The 21,605-nt window shown below is 43.8% G+C and overlaps 1 protein-coding gene across 9 annotated transcripts in view; it reads left to right on the plus strand.

Moving 5' to 3' along the window:
• Git2 (GIT ArfGAP 2) overlaps positions 1–21,605 on the plus strand; it is a 51,099-nt gene that overhangs the window by 2,971 nt on the left and 26,523 nt on the right. For all 9 annotated transcript variants that reach the window (XM_057763602.1, XM_057763605.1, XM_057763604.1 and 6 more), the window contains exons 2-8: positions 629–762; positions 3,137–3,249; positions 3,750–3,855; positions 5,526–5,612; positions 5,730–5,860; positions 9,260–9,354; positions 20,651–20,696. In XM_057763602.1, coding sequence (XP_057619585.1) covers positions 629–762; positions 3,137–3,249; positions 3,750–3,855; positions 5,526–5,612; positions 5,730–5,860; positions 9,260–9,354; positions 20,651–20,696 — 712 coding nt within the window. The remainder of the gene's footprint in view (positions 1–628; positions 763–3,136; positions 3,250–3,749; positions 3,856–5,525; positions 5,613–5,729; positions 5,861–9,259; positions 9,355–20,650; positions 20,697–21,605) is intronic.

Raw genomic sequence — 21,605 nt, forward strand, 5'->3', positions numbered from 1 at the left:
AGTATTGGCATAGAGCATTGCCTTAGCAGAGCGGGCACCCTCCTGCCCTCGGAGAAGAGCTGAGTGCTTCTGCAGGTCTCTTCTGACTTTCTGTTAGCATGTGGGACTTGACCTCCTGCACTGAGCAACAGTCACCTCACTGTTTACCTTAGATACTGTTACTTGGATAATGCACTGTCAAGATCATGTAGTCTTATTTACAAAGATGGACTCAAAATGATTCATCAAGCTGAAGATGGAACTCAATGATAGAGCTCTAGCTCAGCATGGACAAGGCCCCAGGTTCAGCCCTACAAGGAAACAGTGGAATGATCTACCCAGCTCCTTCATTCTGCTTCCTTAACTAACATTCCACAGAGCACATGTGGTAAACCCACGTTCAGGCTAGAGACTGGCCCACACAGGAAGGCAGATGCATGTGTAAGGCTGTCTTAGTTCAGTAAACCTGATCTGTCAAGGTGGGTAGCATCCTCAGCTGGTCCCTCCGCTTCAGATGTTGAGGAGCATATAAAACAACAAAAACATACTCTGTTTTTTTTTCCCTTAAAAACCAAACATCAGCCATCTTTTGCTATCCTGTATACAACCAATTAGCGTCCTTGCCACTGAGGTGTTGTTCTTTTTCCAGATCCTTCCTGGGCATCAGTAAATAGGGGAACTTTTATATGTGATGAGTGTTGCAGTGTTCATCGGAGTCTAGGGCGCCATATCTCCCAAGTAAGGCATCTTAAACACACACCATGGCCTCCAACACTGCTTCAGGTAAATGATAAGAACATTTTTCATAATTGGAAATTTGTGTTTTAGGGATTGTTATTTTAGCAACTAAAAGATCTAATATATACCTTAAATCCTATAAGAATATTTGGATCATAATTGGATAAAATGTTGTGCTCTTCATTTCTGTGTATAGTATACAATATTGTCTTGTATTGATGTCATTATCTAGTCTTTCCTTGCTCACCTTACATAATCTTGCTTCCCCAGAAGCAGTTATACATAGACAGATATATCAACAAAATGTATCAATAAATGTCTAAATTTCTTATTAAGTTTTCACTGCTTACTTTCTAGACTGTCACCAGAAATTGTTTTGTTTTGTTTGAGACAAGAGTCTCACTATGTAGCCATGGCTGGTCTTGAACTCACGGATCTCCTCTTGCCTCTGTTTCCTAAATGCTAAAATTAAAGGTATGCACCACCATGCCTAACATCAGAAATTATTTTATTGTTTAATTTTTAGTTAAGTATTTTATTTATTGATTTATTTGGTTTTTCAGGACAGGGTTTCTCTGTATAACTTTGGAGCCTGTCCTGGAACTTGCTCTGTAGACCAGGCTGGCCTCAGACTCACAGAGATCCGTCTGTCTCTATCTCCAGTGCTGGGATTAAATGCGTGTACCATCATCCAGCTCAGAATTTATTTTATAATTAATTATTTTTAATGCATTGGTGTTTTGCCTGCATGTATGTTTGTATGAGGGTGTCAGAATTCCCTAGAACTGGAGTTATAGACAGTTGTGAGCTGCGTGTGAGTGCTGGAAATTGAACCTGGTTACTTTGGAAGAGCAACCAGTGCTCTTTACCACTGAGCCATTTCTCCAGCCCCCAGAAATTTTTATTTTTTAACCTTTTTTTTAGATTTACTTATTTTGTAAGTATCTTTCCTGCATGTATGTATGTGCCCACAGAGGGCAGAAGAGGGCACAGGATGTCCTGAAACTGGAGTTACAGGTGGTTGTGAGTATGTAGGTTCTGGGACCCAAACCTAGGTCTGCAAGAACCACTGGGCCACCCCTCTAGGCCGTAGCAGTTATCTTTAAAAGGTCTCTCTTTCCTGTAGGCTGTGATGAATGATCCTAAAAGCCACTGCTGAGAAGCTTTCATTAACTTGCAGTCCCTGAGTACCTGCTCACATTTTTAGACCACTTTTTCCTGCTTTGATAGAAATGTAGACTCGGTTTCCTCAGAGATCGCTTCAGCATCTGAGGTATTTTTAAAGCCCTCACTGCCAGGCAGAGACTAAGTGAGCATGTTTTGATTGCACGCCTAACACTTGTCGCAGGGCAGTCTTTGTCTTATTTGAGATCCGATGTCATGTTCCTTGTACTTTTATTTGAGGTACACATTCTTCAGTTCTTCTGAAACTTGGGGCATGCATTGTAGGCAGAGTTTTCTGCTGGGACATTTGCACAGTGTACAGAAGTAGGCTTTCCCAGCAGTGCATTTTGTGATATTTGTCTTAATCCACATCTCACTAAATCTGCAACAGCTGCACACCGTGCTCCTTAAGCTTGTATGAACCAAGGTACCAAAGCAAGTGTTCTGGGTTACTGGTAAGAGATGCCCATGAGCTGCACAAGCAGGACAGACCTTCCTGGGAGTCCTGTTTGGTAATGAAGTTGAGATGTTCGTTAAAACATTCTACTTAAGCCAGGCAGTAGTGATGCATGCCTTTAATCCCAGCACTCAGGAGGTGAGTTTCAAGACAGCCAGGGCTATACAGAGAAGCCCTGTCTCCAAAAAAACAAAACAACCAAACCAAAAAGTTCTACTTAGAAATTCCCAAGGGGCCACTCTCACGTGAAAGGAGTGTGCTATCCCAGGTCTGTTTTTGTTTACAGTTTTAGAGTTTACAAACGGTACAGAGGCGAGTAATTGGAGATACTAGGGCTGACACTAAGGCATCAGATTTTGAAGGGTGGGACATGACTCACAATGGAACATGAGAGAAAGAACATTCAAACATTTGTTCATTGTGTTATTTTATTTAAGTATGTATAAGAAAACTAACATTATTAATAAAAATTTTAAATAGGTGTATTTAATGAGAGATATCAAGTGAATAGTGTGTACATGGGTAAATATCATTTGTTCAGGCAGGCAAATGCCATCCTAAAGAGTCAGTCACTTCTCCTTCAGTTTGTAATGTAAGTATGTACAGACTGTCCTACAAGCAGAGTGGAACCCTACCTCCCTCAAGTTCCTCAGTCTCACTCCACAATCAGAAACAGGAATGAGCGCTGCACAGGCGTGGTAGTGTTTTTAACAGAGCATTATTTTTCCATTTTTTTCCACTGATTCTTTTGGAATATTTGAGGAAATAAAATAAACATCTCATACTGCTTGGTTTCAGATGGTTGAGACTTTGTATAACAATGGTGCTAATTCTATATGGGAGCATTCTTTGCTGGACCCCGCGTCTGTTATGAGTGGAAGACGGAAAGCTAATCCACAGGATAAAGTGCAGTGAGTGCAATGTTTCTAACTATTTCTATTTCTTCGCAACAAATGGCCCTGTTGGAAGAATGTGGCTATTTTGATCAGCCTTGTGCCTGGGGCGTTTGCTGTTGGGGGGGGGGGGGCATTGCTTGCCTAGTTACCCAACTGAGCATAATGATTTCTCCAGTCGGAGACCAGGGCTTGGTGACTAGTTGTGATCAGAACTAGTGGCATTCAGACCAGAAATCTGGCTCCCTGCAGCAGTGTTCTGCCCAGTGCCTCACCTATTAACACAGGACCAACTGCTGCTTCCTCCTGAGGCTCCGTCCGTCGTGAAGGAAGTTAGAAAGGGAAGAAAGACGCTACAAAAAGTGGCGTTCTGTAACATGTTTTCAGATCAGATCTTCAGCACTGCTGAAATGTATTCTCAAGTTGGGGGTTTGGTCACTTCCTCTTCTTACAGTACAAAGAATGAGAAATGTGTCTGAACTGCAAGTGAACTGTTTTCTTTTTTGTTTTCAAACCAGCCCCAATAAAGCAGAATTCATCAGAGCCAAATATCAGATGTTAGCGTTTGTTCACCGATTGCCCTGCCGTGACGATGACAGTGTGACTGCCAAAGATCTTAGTAAGGTAGGTGCGCTCTTTCCAGTCCCTGGGGAGCCCACTGAGACAGGAGGGAGAGACCAATCTCTTTTATACAGTTAAAAGTTCCGGCGGCTTTCTAATGCAGTCTTCTTTTTTCTCTTAAGCACAGTTAGTCCTCCTTCTAGACGTACTAGACAAAGGAAAGTAAATATCTCAGAAGCAGCAGTTTTCCTCTTTTTGTAAGGTTTTTAATTAATTAATTAATTTGTGTTTTTCAGTACATTTTTCACATATATATTTTGTAAGTTCCCTACTTGGAAATAATAGCCATTTCAAAGGAGTGTTTCTAGAAGGGTCTAGGATGTTTCCAGGATGCTTGTTTCTAAAACATTAGAATGGCAGGGAGAGGAGGTAGAGCTTGAGAAGTGAGTAGAGCTGCTGCGTGCAGGGCTGTTGGCTGGCGGACGCACGCTTTCTCTGGGCCTTGGCGGTTCTGAGATGCTGTAGAAATGTTCATCTTGAGTTTCAGAGCAGTGCTTTGAGCTAGATGCTCACTCAGCAACATTGTGCAATTCACAGTACTAATTTTTACATAGACATAGATATAATTTTCCTACTCATTAATAAATTTTAAACAGTTTCTCTCCTTTTTTACCAAATAAAAAATATAGCCAAGTCTGGTGGCATGTACCTTTACTCCCTGGCTTTTGGGAGGCAGAGGCTGGGAGATAGCTAGGAATTCAAGGCTGACCTGGTCTATATAGTGAGTTCGAGGCCAGCCAGAACTACATAGTAAGACCTTGTATGAAAGAGTGTGTTGATGATGATGATGATGATGACCCATATCAGATGACTCACAACCACCTGTAGCTCTAACTCCAGGGTATCTGACACCCTCTTCTGGCATCTGTGGGTACCTGCACTCAATGTGCACATACACACACACACACACACACACACACACACAAACAAACATACATATGTACATACATACATACGATTAAAGAATTAAAAAAAACTGACTACATTGGTTTCTCTGTTACTGTGGTGCCTATTACTACATTTGGAACAGTTCTAGATTAAACTTGAAAGAAAGCAGCTTGTTTTCTTCTTGTTTAAAAGCCTTTCTGTGATAATAAGGAATTAGCATAGCACAGTGTCAGTATTTCCCACCAAGAACAGCCTCGTGGGAGCACTGTATGGAGAGGTGGGCAGTGCACATTGACAGTGGGTGGTGTAAGGGAGCTGGGATCGGCAGCTAATAATCACTAGTGTAGCCGTGTCTGAGTTTTGAAGCATTTTCTGTATCACTGATTCCTCACAATAACCCCATTGGCAGATGGCACCGAGATACCCAGGTTCTACTGCCCAGAGTTCTCCTCAGATCACACAGCTGGAAGGCAGTAGGCCTTGAAATCCTTTCCACTCAATCGCAGAGCCTCCTTTTCAAGTGCTTCCCACTTGGGTTATAGTTGGGCCCTACCCGGCAAGCCCCGCATCTGGGCAGACTGGGCTTCACAGTTCTAGTTCCTTGTGGGTAAAATAGGCGAGACTCACCTGCAGCCTACAGCCATTGTGAACAGCAGAGACTCCCCGTTTTCCTGAGACAATAAAGATCTGTTACTAATAGAGAGTGCATTAAAATAGGTCACTGGCTGCTCCAGCACATCACTCCTAACACTTTTACAACTACTCTTTCTGTGTTTGTTTTTCAGCAACTCCATTCAAGTGTGAGAACAGGGAACCTTGAGACCTGTCTGAGACTGCTATCTCTAGGAGCCCAAGCCAACTTCTTTCATCCTGTACGGAAACGTCAGTTGGTTCAGATAATAGATTGAAACTGAGTTGTATTTGAATAGGCTGTTTACTTAGTTTTCTTTTTCTTTTTTTTTGTGTTTACTTTTATTAATAATTCTTAGGAAAAAGGCAGCACTCCACTCCATGTCGCCTCCAAAGCAGGACAGATTTTGCAGGCTGAATTATTGGCAGTATATGGAGCTGACCCAGGCACACAAGATTCTAGCGGAAAGACTCCTGTTGATTATGCAAGGTGAGGGCTGAGGGTGTTGGGCCACCTGTGTGCTGAGTGTGATTCCTTGCGAAGTGACTGAATTGTATCTGACTTGTGTTCAGTGCCCTTAGAGGTTTATTTTCTATTATTTTATGGAAGAAGACATTTCAGCATCAGCTGAGACAGGCAAGACGAGGCAATCTAGAATCATAAACTGGTGTACTTAACTTCCAATCTTTGTAACAAAGTAGTGTTCAAGCCATAGCATACAAATCAGGTATCAAGAATTGAGAGTCGGGCTGGCTGGAGAGTTTACTCAGTGGTTGAGATCAACGGCTACTCTTGCAGAAGATCAGGGTTCAGGGTTCAGATTCTAGCACCACATAGTCCCTCATTCATAGCTCCACTTCTGTGGATCCCAGCACCACATGGTCCTCATCCATAACTCCAGTCCTGAGGATCCCAGCACCATACAGTCCTCATCCATAGCTCCAGTTCTGTGGATCCCAGTACCACATGGTCCTCAATCCATAACTAACTCCAGTTCTGTGGATCCCAGCACCACACAGTCCTCATCCATAGCTCCAGTCCTGAGGATCCCAGCACCACACAGTCCTCATCCATAACTCCAGTTCTGTGGATCCCAGCACCACATAGTCCTCGTCCATAGCTCTAGTTCTGTGGATCCCAGCACCACACAGTCCCCATCCATAGCTCCAGTCCTGAGGATTCCAGCACCACACAGTCCTCATCCATAGCTCCAGTTCTGAGGATCCGAGCACCCTCTCCTGGCCTCCACGGGCGCCAGGCACACATGAAATGCACTTACATGCACATAAAAATAAATAAGTCTTAATTTTAAAAATTAAATAGGCCGGGCGGTGGTGGCGCACGCCTTTAATCCCAGCACTTGGGAGGCAGAGGCAGGCGGATCTCTGTGAGTTCGAGACCAGCCTGGTCTACAAGAGCTAGTTCCAGGACAGGCTCCAAAACCACAGAGAAACCCTGTCTCGAAAAACCAAAAAAAAAAAAAAAAAAAAAAAAATTAAATAAAAGAATTAGAGCGAGGACTGGAGAAATGGCTCACTGAGTGACATGCTTGCCTGTAAGCACGAGGAACGAAATAGGGCTAGAAACATGGCACGAGGCTGGAGCGCTGGAATTGGGGTCAAATACAAAACCCACTCTTTAAGTTTTAAATGCGTCTTTAAATTTTTCCTGTTGTGGTTTTGTTTTGAAGCAGATACTCGCTATGTCGCCCAGGCAGATCTTGAACTTCTGAACTTAGACAAACTTTTTACTGTGTGCCCCTAGTAACTGGGACTACAGGCATGCCACCATGTCCTGCTACAGCTGAAATGCAGGGGCATGAAGGAGCTTCCTGGGGTTCAGTGAGTCTTTAAACCTGCAGGTCTAGGTGATAGAAGATGGATGTCTTTCCTTCTCTTTCCAGATTTACTAACTATGAAACACCATGTTCACAAAGAAGTAAACAGGGGAAATGACAAAAATCTGTCCCAGAATCCTAACTTTACATCTCCGGAACAGATGATTAGTAAATGCTGAAGGAATTAGGCAAAATTACATATGAATTGTCGACAAAATGGACAATTAGCCCCGTTTTGTTTTGTTTTACTTTTTGAGACAGGGTCTGACTCTTTAACCCAGGCTGGCCTTAAATTCACAGATATAAGTATTTCTGCCTATGCTATGATTACGGGTATTAACTACCATTTACTGCTGACAGTTGATCTTAAAAAGTGCACATGGCTTGACGTTTGACAGGTAAAAGCCCTGTCACACAGCCCTGAAAATCTGAGTGTAGTCCCCAAAACCCACATGAAAAGCCGGGCGTAGTGTTCACATGTCTGTAATCCCAGCAACCACAGCAAGGTGGGAGGCAGAGAGAGGAGTCATAAAGCTTGTAAGCCAGCTGTCCTGATGTGTGCAGCATGACGAAAGCCAGAGAGACCCTGCCTCAGTAAGATGGAAGGCAAGAACCCACTACCAAAAGTTGTGCCCTGAGCCACACACGCCATGAAATAGGTAATAAAATTTAAAAAGCATATGTAAGGAACTATGGAGAGGACCACCGATTAAAGCTCTTGCTGTACAGGCGTGAAGGCCAGAGTTCATACCCTCAGCGCTCACCCAGATGCCTCGTGAGTGTGCTGGCTGAGCATGGCAGCCCTCTTGTATTCCAGCAGTAGAAGGCAGACGGGGGTCCCTGTGGCTAGCTGACTGTATCATCAAGTTCTGGGTTCAGTCAAGACTCTGCCTCAATGGTGAGGTGGAAAGCAATCGGGAAGATTCCTGATGTAGACTTCAAACCTCCATGTATGTGTGCTTCCACACATTTGAGCCCACATGTGGGCAAACATACATTTCACATACACACCACACTGACCCATACAGAAAATGAGCATATGTAAAGTTTCTGCATTGTGGCCCCAGTGATTAGGACATTTCTTCAGTGGTCTTTTGAGGAGTAGGTGGGATATGGAGCTATGAAGGAGGAAAAAAAAGCATCCTTGAGAGAAGAAAGGCAGAGTCAAGAGTAGGAGATAGGGATGGACAGAGTATGTTCATCACCATGGAGATGGGCTGGAGAAGCCAAGCCTCAGGAGTGGTGAGAGGCACGCAATGTTTCCTCAGCTCTGAGGCTGGACCATGCTGCTTCATTTCAGCCAGAATGAAAAGCTCCGCCAGGTGCTCCGCCCAGACCAGCACCATGTCACCTACTGAGAAAACGGCATCTGTTAGGTTCAGAAGTGTGTAGTAGGTCAGGAAGTATGTGGAGAGAGAAACTGGCTGGAGCTAGATTTCATCTTTGACGATAACAGAACCCACAGTAAACATTTTTTCACTTTGGAGTCTCTCATGAGCTTTGTGTGTAATAGTTACTTACATGCTAAAAAGATTCCAGGCAGGTTAAATGTTTTAGGAATAAAGACAGGCAAACACTGTTTCCTGTTGCAGAAATGGCAGATACAGAGGCAGAAGTAGCTTCAGGGGTGGGCTTTGCATCAGGTTAGTCTGCCTTGAAGCCCTTGAAGTGATTTAACTTCTAGGCTCTGATCCGGCAGCTGACTACAGGCATCAGGATTGTGAGGAGGAAGGGCCTTCTTCAGAACATCAGCCTGGGGCCATCCCCCAAGGCTGGGTGTTTCTGTGAACACTCTAGTTGACTTTTGGAAACCTATTTATTAAGTTGATTTTCTCACCTCATTAAATGAAGTTATTCCTCTCATGTGTCTTTACCTTGTAAAGGGAAAAGGGTCGCCTGGTGGGGCTCTGGCTCTGGGAGGAGACACTGAAAGTGACCAGATAGTCAGTTGTGTTTGATAAGCTGCTCAGGTGTCTCAGAACAGACCTGTGCTCTTCTGACTCAACGACAGTGAACTGAGCTGTGTCAATGGTGCTTTGTTCTCTTGGTAGGCAAGGAGGGCACCATGAGCTGGCTGAGCGCCTCGTGGAAATACAGTACGAGCTGACTGACAGACTGGCCTTCTACCTCTGTGGCAGGAAACCAGGTGAGAGAGAGGACAGCCTTGCTGCACCTCTACTCTGGAAAAACAGGTCAGGACAACATTTTTATGACTTGCTCTGGAGCTAGTTCCAGGACAGGCCCCAAAGCTACAGAGAAACCCTGTCTCGAAAACAAACAAACAAAAAAAGTCCTCAGGAAGATTGCCATAAGGGTTTCTTTTTGAAAGGATAACTGCAGAATTTTTATTTTTGTTTTCTTTTGCTTTTTAGATAGGGTCTCACAATGTATCCCACGTGACCTGGGACTTTGCTGTATACCTTCAACTGGTCTCAAACTGTTTTAAATAATTTTTGAGATAATTACCTCATCTCCCCTTCCCTTTCTTCCCTCCAGATGCTCCCATATGTCCCCCACCTTGCTCTCCTTTGAATTCATGGCCTTTTTTTTCTTTAATTGTTGTTGTATGCGTGTGTGTGGTTTTGTGTGTGTGTGTGTGTACATATATCTGTATATTCCTAAGTACATGGCTATAACCTTTCCAGTTTGTATTATGTTACTTGTATGTATATTTTCCTGATTGGCCATTTAGCATTGGTCGTCATTGGCGTGCTTCCGTGAGGAAGACTGTTTCTTCTGCTCTCAGCAGTCTAGTTTCTTAATCATTCTCTGTGAGGACTGAGCCTCCTAAGCTTTCCCTTCCATCTTAGCGGGTTTGTGCCGTCCTTGTTGGGTCACATTCAGGCAGCCATGTTGGTGAGCCTCTATGGGCGTAGCCTCTGACATTTCTAGGAGACACAGTCTGACAGCAAACTCCTAGGTCCTCAGATTCTGACCACTTTTCTTCTCCCTCTTCCGTAATGATCCCTCAGCCTTAGGTGCAAAAGTTGTGATGTTGGGACTGGGCTCTACAACTGTGTCTGTGATTGACTGTGTTTTTCTGCAGTGGTCTCTATTTGTTTTAGAGAGAAGTTTCCTTGAGGGATGAGGACTACACTTATCTGTGGGTACAAGGACAAATACTGAGAACATAGTTAGGGTTTATGCTGGTTTAATAAAGTGATGGCTGTAGGTTCTACAAGATCCATGACTTCACTATCTCTGGGTAGGTGACGAAGTTTTCCCTCTTGTTGAGAAGATCCTAAGTCCAACTAGAGAACTGTTGGTTACTACCAAGGTATGCCTGCCACTTCTGCACCCCTAGGGTTATAGTGCCATACTGATAGTTATGGTTCATAGGCATCATAGCTGGGTAGGCTTGTTGGTTGCTTTCCTACTTTGGAATTCTGTTTAGTGGTCTCTATTTTTTTGCCTCTGCCTCCTGAATGCTAGGATTACAGGTGTGTGCCACCATTCCTGCTTAAGATAGCTGTAGTTATGAATAAAAATACAAAGTTGGTCAACTCTTGAATTTGTAGTTTTAAATTTTTTACATTTACTGTGTGTGTGTGTTTACGTGTGTGTTAGCATGTCAGAGGACACCTTGCATGATCCAGTTCTTTGCATCCACCTTGTAGATTCTATAGATAGAACCTCGGGTCGTCAGCAGCGGATGGCCTTACTCACAGAACCATCTTGTCAACCTGGGATTTTAGTTTTTAAAACTTTTCACTCTAGAGAAACATCTGTTTCAAGAATCCCAGAGCATAACTGAACCAGAGTTGAACATGCATCATAGTTCTTGAGCGCTGTGGAACTAACAGTAGAGGATCAAAGCTGGAGCCCTTAGTTGCTAGAAGGATTCAAGGATAGAAACAGTCGTTGACTTTTTAGAACCTCTTCCCTCGGCCGAGTGAAATATTCATTCTATTTTCACTCTCATAAGTCTTAAAATCCTTAGGAATCCCACACTGTAAAGAGGGTCGTTCAGGTGAGACCCCCAACTTACAAAGAGCGACTGAAAGTGCCTAAATGTCTGGCCACCTGTGTGGGGGAACATGGATTTCTTTTCTTTCCTTTTCTTTTCTTTCTTAGTTTTTTTGGTTTTTTTGTTTTGTTTTGTTTGTTTTTTGAGACAAAAAATCCTTTTTTAAACCCTTCTCTGTGTAACAACCCTAGGTGTCCTGGAACTAGCTCTGTAGACGTGGTTGCCTCGAACGCACAGAGATTCGCCTACCACTGTCTCCCAAGTTCTGAGATTAAAGGCATGCGCCACCACCGCCTGGCTGGATTGCTTTTCTTTTGCTGCCTGCTCAGCAGGCAGAGCCCAACCTGCTCTGTTGCCTGGTAAAACCCAAATAACACTTTCCATAGACTTCAAAGAAGGCCCAGAGTCTTATAATACAGTGTTTAGAATATCCTTGATTTCGCATAGTGACTCTGTATATGAAGAGCCAGGAAAACCTCAGGGGATACAAGGAGAAAGCAGATGCTAGGCCTAGGGGCAGCTGGTGGCCAGCAGGTAAACTGGATGAGCTGTCCAGTGACCCGAGTGACCCTGTAACTCACATGACACAGAAGGAGAGAATCAGCTCCCACGAGATGTCCTGTTGGAATTCTCAGAAACATTTTAAAGCTGCCAATAAGACTGTGCTCTGAAAAGCAGTGGACATTCTTAAAGACACATACACAGAGAAGAACCTAGAAGGAATATTAAAATTGAATTATAGTGGCTAAAAATTTCAAATCCAGATTAGTAGGTTTAATAGCAGGCTGAAAATACTAGAAAAACTATATTAAAAATAGCTAGGTAGTGATGTAGCTCAGTAGTAAAGGGATTACTGGCATGCCAGAGGCTCTGGGCTCAGTTCCCAGCACACGAAAAGGAGAACCAACAGCAGCCTGCCTCAGGGACCTGTGGGTAATACTGAAGAATGGAGGTGGGCACTACATTGATACGGCACTTGCTTTGCAAGCATCAAGACCTGGGCTTGGTCCTAGGAGGTGTATAAACCAGGCGTGTGGTACATGAATATAAGGCCCACCACTGGGCAAGCAGAGGAATTAGGATCATGGGGGCTTGCTGGTCAGCTGGTCTGACCAGTCAGTGAGTTCCAGGTTTTAGTAAGAGACCCTATCTTAAAAAATAAGGGTGGTGTAGTCATATACATGTATGTATATACATAAGCATGTATGCATGTAAAATAATGATTAAAAAAGTCCATGAATTTGAAAGAGCAGAGAGGGCTGTATGAAAGGGCTTAGAGGGAAGAAAGGGAAAGCTAAATGATGTAATTATAATCTTAAAAATAAATAACTTTTAAAAGGAGTAGAAGTGGGGTTTTATACCTTTAAATCTCAGCAGTTGGAGACAGAGGCAGGCAGATCTCTGAGTTCAAGGCCAGCCTGGTATACAGAGTGAAGTTGGGACAGCCAGGGTAGAGGGGCTAGAGAGATGGCTCCGAAGTTAGGAGCACTGGATACTCTTGCAGAAGATCTGGGTTTGCTTCCTAGTACCCACATGGTGACTCACAACCACCTATAACTCAGGTTCTAGGGGTACAAAGCACTCTTCTGCCCTCTGCAGGCACCAGGAACAAATTGGGACATGTATATACATGCAGGCAAAACACACATGTACATACAATAGAATAAATATTAAAGAAGTAAGAATAATAGGTTAGAAAGGTAATTGAAGAAGACACATTGTGTCAGCCTCTGAACTCTATGTGTAGGCACAGGAAATACTACCAAAATCTAAGTCTGAAAAGACGTAAAGATTCCCGAGACTCATGCCGGGCAGTGGTGCATGCTTTTAATCTCAGAACTCAGGAGGCAGAGCAGGTGGGTCTCTGAGTTTGAAGCCAGCCTAATCTACAAAGCAAGTTTCAGGACAATCTGGACTGGACTGTTACACAGAGAAACCCTGCCTTAAAAGACAAAAAAAAAAAAAAAAAGATTCATGAAACTCCAACTTCAAAGAAGGTGAATGCAAAAAGAAACCTGGGAAAAAGTACTTCAAAAACATCCAGAACAGTATTTCACATAGCAAAGTTGAATATCCTTTATCTGAAATGCCTAGTACCAGAAATGTTATAGGTTTCAGATTTTTCTTAAAAATCTGTTTTGGAATACTTTGCTGTAGATTTCTGATGCAGAAATCTGAAGTGCCAAACTTTCTGAGCATCCTATTGTTGCCCTGATGCTCCTCAGAAGTCATGGAGGTGAAAGGAAATAAAACGCTATTGTTAAAGTGACAGAAGAAAAGAGTTGCCTGCCTGGGGGCCCATAGCTAGTAAAGCCTTACCTTTCGCATGAAGACAAGTTAAACACACTGCAAGATGAAGAAAAATCAGATACTCCATTTCTCTAACAGCCGTGCTGGAGAAGGGTCTTGAGGCCATCAGCCTGAACATCAGATTAAGGGGTGAATGATAGCAGAGGAACCTGGCTGCAGATGTGCGTGGCAGCTGGCAGTAATGACTCTATCATGCAGTGTACATCGCTCTGTGTGTGTGTATTGTGCTGTCGCAGCAGGAATGAGAAAGGGTGAAAGAAATACAGTAGCATTCCTACATTTTGTCTGAAGTGGGGAAGGAACATTTCTAGGTACATTGAGAAGTATGGGTAGTGCAATCCTTAGCACAGCGACACCAAGAAAAAGACAAAGTGGTGTGATCAAAAAGCCTAGAGATAGAGGCTGGAGAGATGGTTCAGAGGTTAAGAACATTGGCAGTTCTTCCAAAAGACCCAGGTTCAATTCCCAGCACCCACAGTTGACTTGCAGCCATCTGTACCTCCAGTTGCATGGGATCCAGTGCCCTCTTCTGGCCTTTGCAGGCGGTCCTCACACATGGTACAACAGACATACATGCCAGCAAAACACTCGTGTATAAAATAAAAATAAGTAAATCTTTTTAAAAGATCCTAGAGGTAAATTAAAAAAATATCAAACAATACTCAAATAATTGAAAGATCTTTATTGAAAATATTCAAAAAAAGAAAAAAGAAAAAAGAAAAGAAAAATGGGGGGGACGAAGCTCAAAAAGAGAATAAGTAATAAAATGACATAAATCTGGACACAACCTTACTGTTAATGACCAACAGAGCATTTAAAAGCAGTAGTGTCAGGAAAGGGTTACAGAACGAAAGCTGAGCTGCACACTGTATACAAGAAACCAGTTCAATACCATGATTAGGTCAACACCAAAAGGTATATAGAACAGTTGTCCATGCAGACTTTGGAGCTATGCCGACATCAGGCTGTCTGTGGGCTTCCCACCCTGAATGAAGCAGATGTGATCTGAGTGGGTCAGAGTAGACCTCAAAACAAAGAAAAATAGCAAAGATCGAGGGGACATGAAACAATGACAGAAGGGCGCACTTATGCCAAGAAGATACAGCGCTCCAGGTCACGTACGTGTCAGTAGAACTGAGAGAGAGCCGCAGCTGGGGGCTTAGCAGGCAGAGGCACTGGACAGCAGGAGTTGAAGCCCCCAGACCCACCTGGCGGAAGGAGAGAACTAATCCTAGAGATTGTCTTCTGACTTTCACATGGACCAGTGGACCTGAGAGGAAGGGCCTTACTGCAGACTCCACATACTGCCTTTGAAGTTATATATATGGAGTTGGGTAGTTGTTTTAAAACAGTAACATGCTGTAGCCCAGGTTAACCTCACACTCACCACAGTCCTGTCCCAAGTACTGAAATCACAGGTATATACTTCCAAATAAATAAAAATAAAAATACAGTGTCAAAATTTGTAGGATTGGATGGGCCTGGTAGTGCATGCTGTTAATCCCTGCACATGGGGCACCTGTAAATCCAAAGCATTCCAGAACTGCATAGTAAGACCCTGTTTCACAATTAGAAAGTGAGAGGGTGGGGTGGGGGAAGATGTTCATGGATATATTTAAACAGCGTCTATAGGAGGCTTTATTGCATTAAATACTTGGATTTGAGAAGGTAGCTCTAAAGTTAGTCTTCTCACAGAGGAGCTAGAGATAAACATGTGCACGGCTAACCCAGCACAGGACAGTTACAGAAAACAGAGGGACCAAACATTACCATGGCGGATATGCTTGATATAGAAATCAAGAAAGTGGATAGAAGCCTATTTTAAAAAGGATCTTAATAACACCATTAGTTAATGGCTAATGAAAAGTAGACGCCGAGGCTGTGGCTTGGCATAGTTGTAGGTACAAAGCTCTGGGCTTGATTGCCAAGCACTAGAAAGCAGCAGTAGGAAGATATTACAACTTTGCAGAAAAATATGACAGCTTAGATAAAACATACTCATTCTTTAAAAGCCACAGACTACCACAATCCATCTGAGAAAAAGAATATAAATATCTATTCTTAAATGTATATTCGTATACACTTAGATTTCCTCCCTAAGCCCTTTGTGCAGTGCTGGGGACCAAACCCAGGGCATCAGGTCTCATGCATGCTAGGCAAACATTCTAATACTTGACTGAGTTCCCAACCCTGAAAATCTGGATTGTTCAAGAATTTGAATTTATACCTCAACATATACCCCAGGTTCAAAAGATAGGAAAAGGGCTGGAGAGATGGCTCAGCAGTTAAGCTCACAAGTTAAGAGCACTGGCCATTCTTCCAGAGGACGGGGTTCTTTCCCAGCACCCATTTGGCAGCTTACAACCAAGTGGGATTTTGTTTTGTTTAATAATGTATTTAACTTTGTTTGTGTACATTGGTATTAGATACCCTAGAACTGGAGTTACAGACAGTTGTCAACTGCCATGTGGGTGCTAGGAATTGAACCCCAGTCCTCTGGAAGAACAGCCAGTGCTCTTAACCACCAAGCCAAGCCTTCTTTCCGTCCTCTTACCATGTGTGATTCCAGTTCCGAAGGAGTCCACATCCTCTTCTGGCTTCCATGGGCCCCAAGCACAGAAGTGGTACAGATGTGTTCAGGCAAAAGACTCACCCATAAAAAAGAATAAAACTCTTCAGGAAAGAGAGGAAGAAGAGCAGGACCCCTTCTCTGCACATGCTAGTGGATTAGTGAGGTACCAAACCCAGCAACAGGAAAGAATGCGGTGTGGGAGGAGACAAGAATCCTCGGCAAATTTTAGCACAGTAAATCGAGAAATGTGTAAAAAGAAAAAAAATACAACATTGCCACTGGAACATAACTTACCGGAAAACAGTTAATGTAACTGAAAAGGTGGCTCAGTGGTTAAGGGGACCCAGGTTCAGGTCCCAGCACCCTCAAGTTGCTTGCATCCTTCAGTGATTACATTTTCACGGCATTTGACACTGTCTTCTGACCTTGGGCACACAGGTATCCACATGGTACCCATACACACTCACAGACAAAGCACTCATACACTCAAAAATCTTTTTAAAAGAGAAAATCAGGGCATTAATAAACTACAAGACAAAACTTATGCAGTAGTCAGTGGCATTTGGCCAAATTCAACATCCATTCATAATTTAGAAAAAAAATTAGCAAACCAGAAACAGATGGAACTTGCTTAACTGGTCATGATTGCCCAGAGAACCAGCTGTTCTCCTGAGGCCAGTGTCTGTTCTCACCATGCCTACTAAGTGAAAGTCCAGACACCCTACCTCCCATAGAAACTGAAAAAGGAAGAAAAAAAACTTTCCCCGCTCAAGTGAGATAATATCTATGTGGAAAATCCCAAGGAGCCTACAAGAAAATTTCTAAAACTAAGAGTATAGGAAGATTACAGAACAAAATCAGCAGCTCCGAATCATATCTCCTTTATTCTTTAGTGTGAGTGCATGTGGTATTGCCTATAGGAACAACTGCACTCCGTGTGCAGGGAGGTGAACGTGCACCAAGCTTCACAGCAGTAGAATCTAGGCTGGAGATCCAGGTAAAGGACCTAAAGCTACAGGCTAAGGAGGGTCTCATGGTCCTTGTTCAAAGTTCCTAGATTTTTGTTTTGTTCGATTAATAATTTGGGTTTTGTCAGAAGCACTCACCTCGCTTGCTTGCTCACTTGGTTTTTTGAGCTCGTCTAAGTCCAGTACTAGGCTGACATCAGAGTCACATAGGCCTCTTGGTCTTTGTTTGGCCTCTCTAGTTCTGGATTAAGGTATACACCAGCACACCTGACCTTAAAACCAAAAGAGCTAAGAGTGAAAAGTTAAGCAGATATTGAAAGGAAGTATTTGGAAATCACATTTTCTTTCCTCCCCTTTTTTTTTCTTTGGTTTTTCAAGACGGTTTTTCCGTGTAGCCCTGGCTATTCTGGAACTCACTCTGTAGACCAGGATGGCCTGGAACTCTTAGAGATCCGCCTGTCTCCGCCTCCTGAGTGCTGGGATTAAAGGTGAAGGTGTGCACCAACACTGCTGGGTTTGGAAATCACATTTTCAGTAAGAATGTGCATCAAGGACATTTAAAAACTAAAGGTCAACCTGAGCAGTGCTGGGCACAACAGACCAGCAGCACCAGCAGTGGGAGGCTGAGGATCAGTTCTTTTCCTTTATCTCTCATACGGTCCATCCTCGTAGCAGACTTTCTTAGGCCGCCAGCCAGCTCCCAATCATGACATGGAGATATTATTAATTATGAATGCTCAGCCTTATCTTATGCTTGTCTTACTGACTCTTAGAAGGTAAATCAACCTGTTTTTCTTCATCTGCATTTTGCTTCAGGGCTTTTTACCTTTCATTCTGTGTGTCATTCTGCGCGGGCTGCCTGGCCCCAGGCCTCCCCTCCATTTCTTGCTTCCTCTCTTTCCCCATCCTAGAGCCCTTCTCCCGCTCGTTCTCTCTGCTCGCCAGCCCTGCCCGTCCCTCTGCTGCCTAGCTCTCGACCAATCAGGTGCCTTAGGCAGGCAAAGCAACACAGCTTTACATAGTTAGAGGAATATTCTGCAACATAAACATGATTCTGTTCCACAAAACATCCTGACTGCAGTTTCCCCTCTCTCCAGTCTTCCCAGCGCTCCCCCCTCCCAGCCTTTCCTCTCCCGCGGATCCACTCCTCCTCTGTTTCCCTCAGAAAGGAACAGGCCTCCCAGGATATCAAGTCAACGTGGGATAACAAGATACATACAATAAGACTAGGCACAGATCCTCCTATCAGGGCTACTAGGTGGGACAACCCAATAGGAGGAAAAAGTTTAAGAGCAGGCAAAAGAGTCTGAGACACCCCCACTTTTAGGAATTCCACAGAACACCAAGCTAGCAACCATAACACACGTGCAGAGAACATAGCGCAGATCAGTACAGGCTCCATGATCATCACTTTGGTCTCTGTGAGCCCCTATGCGCCCTGCTTAGTTGATTCTGTGGGCCATGTTTTCCTGGTGTCCTTAACCCCTCTGGCTTCTGCAGTTCTCCCCTTCTTCTGGGGGATTCCCCAAGCTCCAAGGGGAAGGACCCAATGGAGATCTCCAGGTCGGGCGCTCTATTGTTTGGCTATAGGTCTCTGCATCTGCTCCCATCAGCTGCTGGTGGAAGTTTCTCTGATGACAACTGAGCTAGGCACGGATAGGTTCTTGCCATACTCTTGACAAATACTCCTGCTATAAGGAATCTGCACGCCTGACTGCACGCAAGAGGAGCCAGCAGTGCTAGTTAAGACTGAGTCAAAGAGGGCTGGAGAGATGGCTCAGCGGTTTAGAGCATTGCCTGCTCTTCCAAAGGTCATGAGTTCAATTCCCAGCAACCACATGGTAGCTCACAACCATCTGTAATGAGGTCTGGTGCCCTCTTCTGGTCTGCAGGCATACACATAGACAGAATACTATATACATAATAAAATAAATAAATATTAAAAAAAAAAGACTGAGTCAAAGAATGTAGTCATCTTTTCTTAGAGGAATCATTTATTTTTATTTTTTTTGAAAACAAGCTCTCGAGTAGTCTGTGTGGTGGTCCACACCTTTAATCTCAGCATGTGGGAGACAGAAGCAGGAGGGTCTCATGAGTTCCAGGCCAGCCAGGACTACACTCTTTTCTGTCTGAAAGCAGGCCAGTGTGGGAGTGATAGAGAAATGGCTGAGTATTTGCTACTCTTGCAGAGGGCCTGGGTTCCATCCCCAGCACCCATGTGTCGGCTCATAACTGCTTACAACTTCAATTCCAGGAAACCTGTTGACCTTTTGAGCTCTGTGGCCACAAGCCACCCTTGTGGTATGCCAGGAAAACATGGATACACAATAAAAATATTTTTTTAAAAAAAAAAGAAGAAATTAACCAATTTCATTAAATTAGGCAGGTCTCTAATTTGCTGTGTGTTCAAGGATGACCTTGAACTCTGATCATCCTCCTAAGGGCTGGGATTATAGACAAGCAGTACCATGCCCATGTATGTGCAAGAGAATGTGTACACCTGGGCCAGCGTTCTGAAGTCAGTTCTCTCCTCTTTGTTGAGCTTGAGGCTTTCTTGTCTGTGCACTGTACTCCAGCTAGCCGGCTCAGACACTTTGAGGCAGTCTCCTGTCTCCATCTCCCACTTCCCTGCATATGTGCATGCATGTGTGTGTGTGTTTGCCACCACAGCTGAGGCTTGAGTTGTCAGACTTCTACAGCTAGAGGTTTTACCTGCTGAGCAATCTCCCTGGGCTGTGGGCCATTTCCTGCGCCCTGGCGATCAAGACCATCTCAAAGAGATGAAAAAGAGAAAAACAAAACCTGAAGTCAGTGTATAAATGGCTAAACACAAAAACAAAACAAACAAAAAACCAAGCGCATGAAGATTAGCATCATTAGCCATTACAGAAATGAAATTAAAACCACAGTGTGATGCTGCCCTAGAACTAGTCGTATAATTTGGGGAAAAATATGGAGCAACTGTAAGTTTTGCACATTGCTAAGGACAACACTGAGAGAGTGTTTGTCTTTAGGAGACACGGTCTTGCTGCGTAGCTCAGGTGGGTCCCTCTGCCTTAGCTACTGCTGTGCTATAATTGCAGACATGTGCTTGCTGTTCAGAATATAAAACAGCAGAGCTACTAAATGAATAGCAGCTTCCTCCCAAGTAAGACGCACATTTACCGCGTGCCCCATGCCCAGGCACAAAAACCACAGAAGTGCTTGCCGTGGTTTGTTCACTGGAATGTGAATCCTTGTTCTAGAAATCTAGGTTAGGGCAGAACTGCTCGGCAGATGGCAAGGTGGAGTCACTCTGAGTCTGCATGCAAAGCACCCCTGCCCTAGCCCTGAACTCTCCCAGGCTTAGTGCAGCTCTGCCATCTGCCACCAGGAGCTGGTGGAGCCTCCCTCAGCATTCTTCTGTCAGTTTTTCTGGGGTGAGCCGAGCAGCATAGGTTTTCTGCCTAATGATGTCTGGAACTGGTCAGGTTTCAGGGAACTTGTAGCCAATCTCAGAACTTCTCTGTTTCCTCATGATTATGAAAAATGACTAATTGGAAAATTTAAATTGAAAATAAAAAATGGTAGCACTCCTTTATATATCTCAATATTGACATGAGCAAAACTTTGATTTCTGTTTCAGATCACAAAAATGGACAGCACTTTATAATCCCTCAAATGGCAGACAGGTAAGAACCAGTTTATCTGCCCAACATTGCCTTGGTTTGCAGTATGTAAGTGTATTATATTTTGTGTTTAACAGAGCCCATACATTTTTCTCTTTTATGGCTATACACTTTGGAAATAAGACGGCTGTAAGTAAACCACCATGTGAAACTTAACTTGGAAAGAGCACAGATCCCAGAAACACTAATAAGGAGTTGGAGCCAGTAATGCTGTTGCCACTATTTGGCCAGTTGTCCTGGTGTTTGTGTTGATAGGTCATATTCACAGGTATTTCTGTGTCAGAAGAGAAGAGCTGATATTCTTGGCCTATAATAGGGGTTGGCAAACAATTTTGTCAAGGACCAGGAAATATGTTAAGCTCTGTCAGCTGTGAACCCTGTCACAGCTGACAGCTTCTCCTCTAGAAAGTGTCAGCGAGCTCTTAAGATGACGGGCTGGCTACTGAAACTCGAATTTTTAGATCTTGAGAAATGAATGTTCTTTTTTCCTTCTCTATCCAAAATGTTTAAAAAATATAAAAACCATCCTTAGTTCATTAGCTGAGCAAAAAAAGCCCTAGCTTGCTGCCCCCAACCGTCCCAGCCACAGCAGAGGGCCCTGCAGCGCTGGGCCAGTACTGCCAGGGTGGTGCACAGACAGACCCTGCTCTTCCAGCCGTGCTCTTGTCTTTCTGGCTTTTCATTTTCCTTCTCCGTTTTCCTTTTTATTTTGCCTTTTTTTTTTTTTTCCCTTTGTGCTGTGGATGGAACCCAGCAGCTCACACATTCTACAAATGTTTTACCACCAAGCCACACCCCAAGGCCTAGAGATCACTCAGTTGTGGGCCAGGGCCTGCCTGCTGGGTTTCAAGGAATCACTGGCCAAATTGTTCCAGTCTCTTCAATGACTCTTTGGCTACAGAATGCTTGGCT

This window comes from Chionomys nivalis, chromosome 3 (genome assembly GCF_950005125.1).
Source record: "Chionomys nivalis chromosome 3, mChiNiv1.1, whole genome shotgun sequence".
NCBI classification, from domain to species: domain Eukaryota; kingdom Metazoa; phylum Chordata; class Mammalia; order Rodentia; family Cricetidae; genus Chionomys; species Chionomys nivalis.